General features: G+C 37.4%; 1 protein-coding gene across 1 annotated transcript; it reads left to right on the top strand.

Moving 5' to 3' along the window:
• Positions 1-4447: 4447 nt before the first annotated feature.
• Positions 4448-5548, top strand: LOC100751145 (pyruvate dehydrogenase (acetyl-transferring) kinase isozyme 1, mitochondrial-like). Its single transcript, XM_035439116.1, has one exon. It carries the CDS (start codon positions 4466-4468, stop codon positions 5546-5548), a length of 1083 nt encoding a protein of 360 aa, XP_035295007.1. The 5' UTR covers positions 4448-4465.
• The last annotated feature ends 4223 nt before the right edge of the window (positions 5549-9771 follow it).

Genomic DNA, 9771 nt, shown 5'->3' with positions numbered 1-9771 from the left:
GAAGCCCTTAATTAGTCAGTGTATTTTCAATTAGAAACATGTTCTTTAGATGACATGAGCACTAGGTAAGCAATGAAGGTAAGGGCAATGTCAGAATTTATTATTTCTAACTTCTAGAAAGTTTCCTATATGTACTTTTTATGTCACATCATCTACAAACACAAGTAAGGAAAGGGAAGTCCTGCACCATTTCCTCTACATATGTATTATAGCTATCAGCTTAGTATTTTTATGAGAATTCTGACTGTGAGAATGAATGAATGAATGATGTTTCTAATGGCAAGATCATGCTTTACTATTTAAAAGTCAAACATTCAATGAAGAAGAATGGAACACTGTATTTTGCACTAATCACTGGTTATCTAATATTGAAATACTGTTCATTCAGTAGCATGAACAAAGGAAGACAGTTTTCTTTCTTGACTCAACCGCAAGACAGTACCCATATACAAGGAGTATCACACCAAGAAAGCTATACATAATGCTATAGGCTACATCTTTGACTCACACTTCAGTGGAGTTTTCATTTCCAAAATGGAAATTTACTAGAAATGTATATTTCTGTTTTCATGGTCATATACAACTAAACCTCTTTTCCTCATAACCATCCACTCAGTTTTATATGAGCAAAGCATTTGGTAAGTCATGAGATTCCTGGGAGTTGAAACTGCAGAATAATTAATATCTGCATACTAGTAAGCACAAACTACATTCATCAAACTGATTGACGAGAGATGACAGATATCTTAACTGCTTTTAGGCATAGTTATACAAAAGTAAAGATAACTGCCATGGTTAATTTTGATTGTCAGTTTGACAGAATTGGAAAATCCACATGGAAGCAAATCCATCAGCATGTGTATAAGGGATTTTTCTAGAATAGATTATTGGAAGTGGGAAGATCCATTCTAAATGTGGGTAGTACTATCCCATGGGTTGGTGTCCAAAGCTGACTTAAGAATACACAGAAAAGAAACTAAGAATCAACATTCATTTCGCTCTGCTTTCTGAATGGGAATGAAAGATGACCAACTTCTCATATTCCTGCCACCATGATTTGCCTAACATAATGGATTGTATCCCACCAACACTTGTGTCTTAGTTAGGGTTTCTATTGCTGTGAAGAGACACCATGACCACAATAACTCTTATAAAGGAAAATATTCAATTGGGGTAGCTTACAGTTCAGAAGATTAATCCATCAAAATCAAGGTACAACATGTTGGCATGTGAGCAGACATGGTGCTGGAGAAGTGGCTGAGAGTCCAACATCTTGACTCATAGGCAACAGGAAGTGGTCTGTCTCATTGGACATGGCTTGAACCTAAATTATATCTTAAAGTCAGCCTCCACAGTTGTATACATCTTCCAAGACCATACCTAGTCTAACAAGCCACACCCCTAATACTGCCACTCCTTTTGGGAGGCATTTTCTTTCAAACCAGCATATCTTCCTTCTTAAGATTTTATTTTTCATCAATTATTCTCTCACAGAAATAGATCATGGCATACACTCAAAAAGTTATTTTTCTTTATTGTAACTTTTTCTTTATTTAGTTGGAATGCAACATTCAAAACTGAGTTGGTGACTTCCACAAATTGTCCTGTGATCTCCACATGTGTGCTAGGTCACATGTATATACTTATTCCACCAAATCAATAGATGACTATTTAAAATATAAATAAGGAACACTGAGAGGGCTCACTGGTTAAAGATGCTTTGTGCCAATGTAGAAAAATAAGATATCTGTAATTTTTCCCTGATCTCCACATGCATAGCATGGCACTTGTATACTCAAAAGTAAGAGAAGTATATGATAATACATAAATAGTCAAAATAAATTAACAATCAACAGAACAACCAAATATTCAGGGACAAAAATCTTAAAATTAATTTACAATTGAAACTGCAATACAGCAGAGAATTTCAAGAAGTGTTGTTGTTAATAAAAAAGAAGACCCTTCCTTTTTAAGTCTTAGATAACATTTCATTCATTGGCTCAAGTTATCTCAATTTATGGAAGTTTTGATGCTATAATCTGAACGTGTTCACAAATGAATTATTTTAGGTATTATTTTGTGTTGTTTACTGAGTACAGTGTCAGACCTTTTATTTGTGAATAATAAAAAAATAAAGATTTGAGCTGGTATGTTTCAATTTCAGTTGTGATAAAGCATGTTTTATTCTGAAAAGAAAAAAAAACTGAATTGATCTCATAATACAATCTCCTTCTCTTCCCTTCCCCTGTCTCCCTACATCTCCATACCCATCCTCTGTCTCTAAACTTCTTCCAGCCCTTAACTTCTCCACTTCTATTAAAAAGTATTCATCGAGTGCATTTGTGCACAAGGTACTATGATATAGGGCTTGAAAACTAATGAATGGAAATAATAATAAAAGGTACACATAACTCTTGACCTGAAACTCTTGGATTTGCAGCTGAACTCTATAATTTGTATTGATGGTGTTTTACTTTTTTTGCTTGTTTGACTTTTTGAGGGGTCTGCCACCCAGCTCCCAAGTAAATCACACATGGAGGCTTATTCTTAATTATGAGTGCTTGGCCCTAGCTTGGTTTGCTTCTTGTCAGTTTCTCTGAAATTAATCCCTACTACCTTTTGCCTCTGGTCTTTTTTCTTTCTCTATTTCTGTATACCTTACTATCACTATTCCTCAATGGCTGGCTTGGTGACTGGACAGCTGACCACTGATCTCCTCCTTTCCTTTTCCTCTTGCTGCTGTCTTTTTACTCCTCATTTGTCCTTCTATTTATATTCTCTGCAATCCAACCCTGCCTATCCTTGCTTCTGCCTTGCTATTGGCCATTCAGCTCTTTTTTAGGACTACAAGGTGTTTTAGACAGACACAGTAACACAGCTTCACAGAGTTAAATACATGCATCATAAACAAAAGTCACACACTTGAAAATAATATTCTGCCACAATCTAGATTGTTTTTCTGAAAGTAGAGTAACATTCAAACTGAATATATAACTTGAGCATTTTGTGTACTCACCTGGATATTTCAAGGGTCACTGGCAGTCTAAATAAAGATAAGTGTATAAATCATTCAGTACAGGGCTTACGTGATAACAGGCATTTAAGAAATTACAGCTGATTGTTTGGCTTTTGTTATTTTAGAGGTCCATCCCTCTCTCAAATGCAAAGAGGTCAGAAAGTAGTATGATTTGAGTATGTTAGACTAAATTGCCGCATAATTGTTGGGGTGTACAAGGAGTGTAATTAAGTCTTGGGGTGACAAGAGGCTTTCCTGAAGCAGTGACATCTGGATCCCCAAAGGATTCAGTGGATGTCACTATTTCAAGGATACCATAAGGATGACAGAAGAAAGGACTCATGCTAACGAGAAGGAATCATACCTTGGGGTATTTATTAGTTGCTTTTCTATCACTATGATAACATACCCATCTTAAAAGCAAGTTATGGAAGAAGGGCTGTATTTAGCTTTAAGTTCCAGAGGGGATACTGTGTCATAGTGTCATGGCAGCAGGAGTGTGAGGCAAGCCTGGCAGTCAGGAAACAGAAGATCACATTTCATGCACACCAAGTCAGAAGAGAGGAAGAAAATGTGAAGTGACATTAGTCTATAAAACCTCAAAGGGTACCTTCAATGATATCAAAATTATACCTTCTCCAGCAAGGTTCTGCCCCCTAAATCTTCTATAACCTTCCAAAAACAATGCCATCCACTAAGGACCCAGGATATTGGGATACTGGGGGATCTTTTCATTCAACCTATTACTTTATGGAACTGGCTGCTCTAGGCTCATGGGGTCTCATGTTACAGAACAAATTTAATCTAAATACAAAAGTCCTATAGTCACAGTTTAAAAGTCAAACTCCCAAAGTCTCTTCACCAATTCAAAGGGATCACTTAAGTGTGAATTACTGTGAAACAAATTACAACTTCAAACATACAGTGACAAAGACCATACAGTAGGAACCTATATAATGAGGGGCGTTTGCACCAAACCAAGACTGAAACCCAACAGAAAATATCAACAACTACTGTCTCTTGAAATTTTTGCAACAAGATCTAGCTTTTAACTAAGTTTCTTGTGTGTTCTCAGGACACTGGCAAAATGCAGCTAAATTTTTAGATGAAGTACCACATGAATAAACACTTGTATGTGTAGGTCCCTGTGGATATTTTTCTCTTTTAAAGTCCCATGAGCTGATCTCTACTATGCACATTTGTCTCATAATTGCTGACTTCTAAGCTCACTTAAGAATGAGTATATTACTGAATAGTTCCTCATGGAGGCTGGCAAGGCTGCTCCGAGGCGGCCGGGGCATCAGGCCGGGCCACGAAGTCCCCAGTGCCAGCCACAGTCTGGCCTCGGCCTTGGCCTTGGGCCCCAGACCGGAGTTGGAGCGCGGCCTTCCGTGCCAGGTGAACTTCTATGTGCATGTCTCTCCGCGCTTCTCTCCATAGCCGCTCTCCATGAAGCAGTTCCTGGACTTCGGATCAGTAAATGCTTGGGAAAAGACCTCATTTATGTTTTTGCGACAAGAGTTGGCTATTAGATTGGCAAATATAATGAAAGAAATAAGCCTTCTTCCAGACAATGTTCTCAGGACGCCATCAGTACTGTTGGTACAAAGTTGGTATATACAGATTCTTCAGGAGCTGCTTGATTTTAAGGACAAAAGTGCTGAATATGCTAAAATTATTTATGAATTCACAGACACAGTGATAAGGATGAGAAACCGGCACAATAATGTCATTCCAACCATGGCCCAGGGTGTGACCGAATACAAGGAGAGCTTCGGGGTGGATCCTGTCACCAGCCAAAATGTCCAATACTTTTTGGATCGATTCGACCTGAGTCGCATTTCAATTAGAATGTTACTCAACCAGCACTCTTTATTGTTTGGTGGAAAAGGAAGCCCATCTCATCGAAAACACATTGGAAGCATAAATCCAAACTGCGATGTAGTTGAAGTCATTAAAGATGGTTATGAAAATGCTAGGCGGCTTTGTGATTTGCATTATGTAAAATCTCCTGAACTAGGACAGACAATACAAGTGGTTTATGCACCATCTCATCTCTATTACATGGTGTTTGAACTGTTCAAGAATGCAATGAGGGCTACCGTGGAGCACCATGCCGACAAACGTGTCTATCCCCCTATTCAAGTTCATGTCACACTGGGTGAGGAGGATTTGCCTGTGAAGATGAGTGACCGGGGAGGTGGTGTTTCACTGAGAAAGATTGACAGACTCTTCAACTACATGTACTCAACTGCACCCCAGCCTCATGTTGAGACATCCCGTGCAGTGGCCCTGGCTGATTTTGGTTATAGACAGTACTCTCTATGCACAGTACTTCCAGGGGGACTAAAGCTGTACTCCTTGGAGGGCTACGGGACTGATGCAGTTATCTATATTAAGGCTTTGTCAAGAGAATCCATCGAGAGACTTCCCGTGTATAATAAAGCTGCCTGGAAGCATTACAAAACCAACCACGAGGATGATGACTGGTGTGTCCCCAGCAGAGAGCTGAAAGACATGACCACATTCTGAAGCTCTTAGATGCTCATTGGACACCTGGAAAATCCAAATATGGTTTTTGCTAAGTTTGGAAGAGATGTGTTTGGAGCCACATTGTACCAACTATGTCATTTGTGATTTTCACAATACATGTTGCTAAAGCTCCTAAAGGATCAATTATACCAACTTTATTCTGATATGTTTGGTTAATTGGACATATTTTTAAACACTCATAGTATCAACTTCCCTCTGTGTGGTAGACTTATTGAGTATGAAGTCTCTGGGTTTCTGTAGGAAGTTAAATACTGATTTTCAAGTTTTCATTTATTTCTGCTAGAAACATAAAAAATTTGGAGTAGCTGGTTAGTGTCTTGCTTTTGGAGTTCTGTCACATGTTGGTAACAGCTATTTAGATAATTTTCTCATCTTCCATGAAAGCAGAACACAGTGGTACCAATAGGACCTTTCATTCATTGTCTACTGAAATGAATCATCATGGCATTGTTTTATTGCAGAGGGTGGTAATGTCTGATTTCCCGAAGAGCTAAGTCCGGATCATAGGTAGTGTACTCAGGATCAGTGCAAGGGATTTTCTTTAAGAACAATGTCTCTCTGTAGCCCTAGCTGACCTTGAACTCGATGCCCATCCTTAACATCCTGAGTGCTGCAACGAGAAGGATGTGTCTGGCACATAAGAGAAATGTTTATGACCAAACAAGCAAAGTAGCAGCTGAGAGTGAACTAGGGCAAAGCACTAAGTGCCTGAGTGAACGAACTGACTGTTAAGATTATCACTTTTCAGAGTGAATAGTGACACTACTGCTGTTGGCAAACTGACAGATTGGATTGGTAGGCTTTGGTTCTCTTGTTTCCAGGTCAGATTGCTAGACTTTAGGGGACATAATCTAATTCTCAGGCCTGGTACAATTGAAAGCAGAGTCAGGAACAGGGAGACTAGGGTGACCTTAGTCAACTTGGCTTTAAGTGGTGTCTAAGGAACACACATTTTTCTAAAAACCGGATTTCTTTTCTTTTTTTAAATCAGAGAAAAGTCAGCTTAGATTGGCTACAAAACCCCTTTGTATCTGTGTGGCAATTTAAAGTTTGGAAATGCTTTGAGGTAGTAGGACATTATTTGTAGTAGGTCAAAACACTGAGCAGTGGAACCTTGGTTCTCACTCTGAGTGATCCAAAGTCACACAGACTTGGAGCCACAGCCGGAGCTATTCCTGCTGATCACTGTCATCTATCATGGTTGTTCTTACTGCATCTGTTAAGTGATGAAGAAATACTTTCAAAATGTGCTTGGCTACTTACCTGGAGGAATCTGGGGATTTGGTTTGGAAAGTACTGTGAGTTAAAGCATCTCACTTTTGACAGGATTTATCAAATTACTACTTCGTCCCATATATATTTATGGATTTTACAAAAGCCAAATCATGCAATGTGGCACAAAATAGAATTTTTGTACCAACTGATAGAAACTTGTAGCTTGAGGATGCCCAGGGTGGTCAGTCCAGGACCCTCATGTGAGAGGTGAGGAGCCTGAAACTCAGGTCCTGTTGGCCCATGATTTTTAGCTAATATGACCAAATGTTGGAGAAGACACACCTTATACCCTCTGTTCCTAATTGTGGACTTTATAAGAAATAATGGACTATGCTCATGAGTGACATTTATTCCATGTATTACATTTATTAGCTTTAAATTACATTTTCTTGCAATGATGAAATATTTTGGAATCTTTTGTACAACTGTCTATAAATGTACTATTTTTACTTGTGAAAAAAAAACAGTTCCTCATGTCCAGAGTAGGAAATTCTTCTACAAAATAGTACAAAGTCATAAAATCCACATAGTCAGGTTTATCACAACAACAAAGCCACTCCTGGTACCAATTTATGTTCTAGTTTCTTTTTTGTTACTGTGGGAGAAAAAAATTAAAAAAACCCACTCTGGTGAAAGACAACTTGGGGGAAATGTGTTTATTTGACTTACACTTCCAGGTCACAATTCATCATTGAAGAAAGTTAAAGTAGAAGCCCAAGGTGAGGAACATGGAGGGATGCTGCTTGCTAGATCTCTTGCTGGTTTACTGACACATATTGACCTGGCTTTTTTTATGCACTTCAGGACCAATTGCCTAAGGAATGGTGCAACACAAAGTGGAATGAGCTCTCCTATAGAAATTAATAATCAAAAATAAAACAAATCAAAAACCCAAAAACAAAATCAAGAGATGCTAAGGGCCTATAAGGAACAGAATGGTAACCAATTAGGCAGAGGCATAGTTTATTTTCTTGTTCAGTTGAACCAGGAAATCATCAGGACAGATCTGGTAATGGAGACAAGGTTTTTCTAAAATTTTGTTATAATTATGTTTAAAAGTTCAAATTATGGCAATGGGATAAGAAACATATATATATATATATATATATATGTATATATATATATATATATATATGTAACAATACATATATAGTCGTTGGCCTCTTGTCATACTGTTAGTTTTCCTTCCCCTTTCTTCAAAGACCACCATCCTTAACAACTGTATGACTGTCTTCTCATTCAATGTTTTTATATTTGTCACCACATGCATGTTTAAGATTGTGCCTTAGTATATTATAAAAAAACATTTATTTATATCCTCAACATTATTCTGTAAGTTGTTGGTCATTTTTGAAATTTATGAGCAGTTGTACATATAGACCTAACTCATTCTAAATCTTCTATTGCTTTCAGTTAAGAGAATCAAGATTTCTATAGTTTAATACCTACTGTGAATGTTGTAAGATTCATTTTTATTTTTGCACACATAGTTTACCATTAAGGTTGTTAACATATTCAACAATGAACATGGATTTTGCTAACTTTTCTGTAAGATATAGAAAGAACTAGAGTATCCTTAACATGATCCCTCCCACCAGTTACATCCATGTTATTGTTAAATGCATTTATTAACTAACTTTAGCCAGAACTTTTTTGTAAGTGAGCACAGTTTCCTCAACATTGTTTCTGACTTATCCCCATTTTCTCTACTGATTCTTTATTAAAGTATTCCTTTTTTTCATTTGAATTACAAACAAGATTGAATTACATGAAAATCCCAGGTCCATTCTCCCTCCCTTCCTCCCCTACCAGCCCCTAACTAAAACTCTACCAATCACATATCCTTTCTTCTAATCTACGCCTGACTCAACCTTTCTGTTCCCTCATGACCTCTGCATCCTTCCTTTTCTTCCCTTCTCATTCTCGTAGCTCCTTTTTGAAAAAAAAAATCATTATAAGATTCAGCTTTTTATATTTCTATCTCTAATTGGGATGAACATCACAACTAATGACATATCACAGCTTAATTAATAGTATTTGTTGCTTTCTTGGTGAGTCAAACAATTTATATCATCTATCTATCCAGTAACATATGGTGGTTCACTCAGGGTCTATAAGGAGAACTATGCTCAAACTCTGTAAGTACAAAAGTATTCTTATTTCATATTCACTCACTAATTCTTAGCAAGTTGAATTTGACAAGCATTTTCCCCTAGCACTTTGGAAACACTGTTCCATTTGTTTCTGGTGTCTATTGATGCTGTCAGTTTAATTGTCATTTCTTTGGAAGTCATTTATCTGTTCTTTCTCATAGCTTTTAAGAATAAGACATACGTGGTTTTGATTTCCCCATAAGCTTTCTTCTTTTTCTTTTCCTTTTTTTTTCTGATTCTTGGAGACTATCTTGTGGGAAGTAACAGATAAAATTGAAGACTTCGACAGTTCAACAGTTCTGGAGATAGCTATGTCAAAATATGGCTCTGGTAATAGCAGCAGAATTGCTAGATGATGAAGAGACCTGATGGTGAAGAGGTTAGTCAATCAGAAGAATGCAGTATTAGTTTCATCTGTGATGAATACAGGGCTCACTCAGATGATAGGAACACAATTTCCCAATACAACTTTACTTGCTTTATACATATATTGGTGTTTTTATTCTCACTTCATAGCAAACCTTACTCAAATGTCAAATAAATCCCTTACTCCAGGCCTCGCTTCTGCTCAGATTTCAAGGTTCTTTTGAATTTTGTCCAAAGCATTATGGGTGGCACATTCACCAGGGAGAACCATTATGTCCTTGAGCCCAGCCATTCTTATTTCTGGAACTAATATTAAGCTAAGAAAATTTTAAACAATTTAAACTCAGACAAGATTGTTTTAAAGATCCTTCTTTCTTCTCTCAAATCATTTATCGCCACCTCCTATGC

The sequence above is a fragment of the Cricetulus griseus genome, chromosome 2, assembly GCF_003668045.3.
Source record: "Cricetulus griseus strain 17A/GY chromosome 2, alternate assembly CriGri-PICRH-1.0, whole genome shotgun sequence".
Lineage (NCBI taxonomy): Eukaryota > Metazoa > Chordata > Mammalia > Rodentia > Cricetidae > Cricetulus > Cricetulus griseus.
The sequence above is the reverse complement of the archived record's forward strand: the minus strand, read 5'-3'. Positions and strand labels throughout refer to the sequence as shown.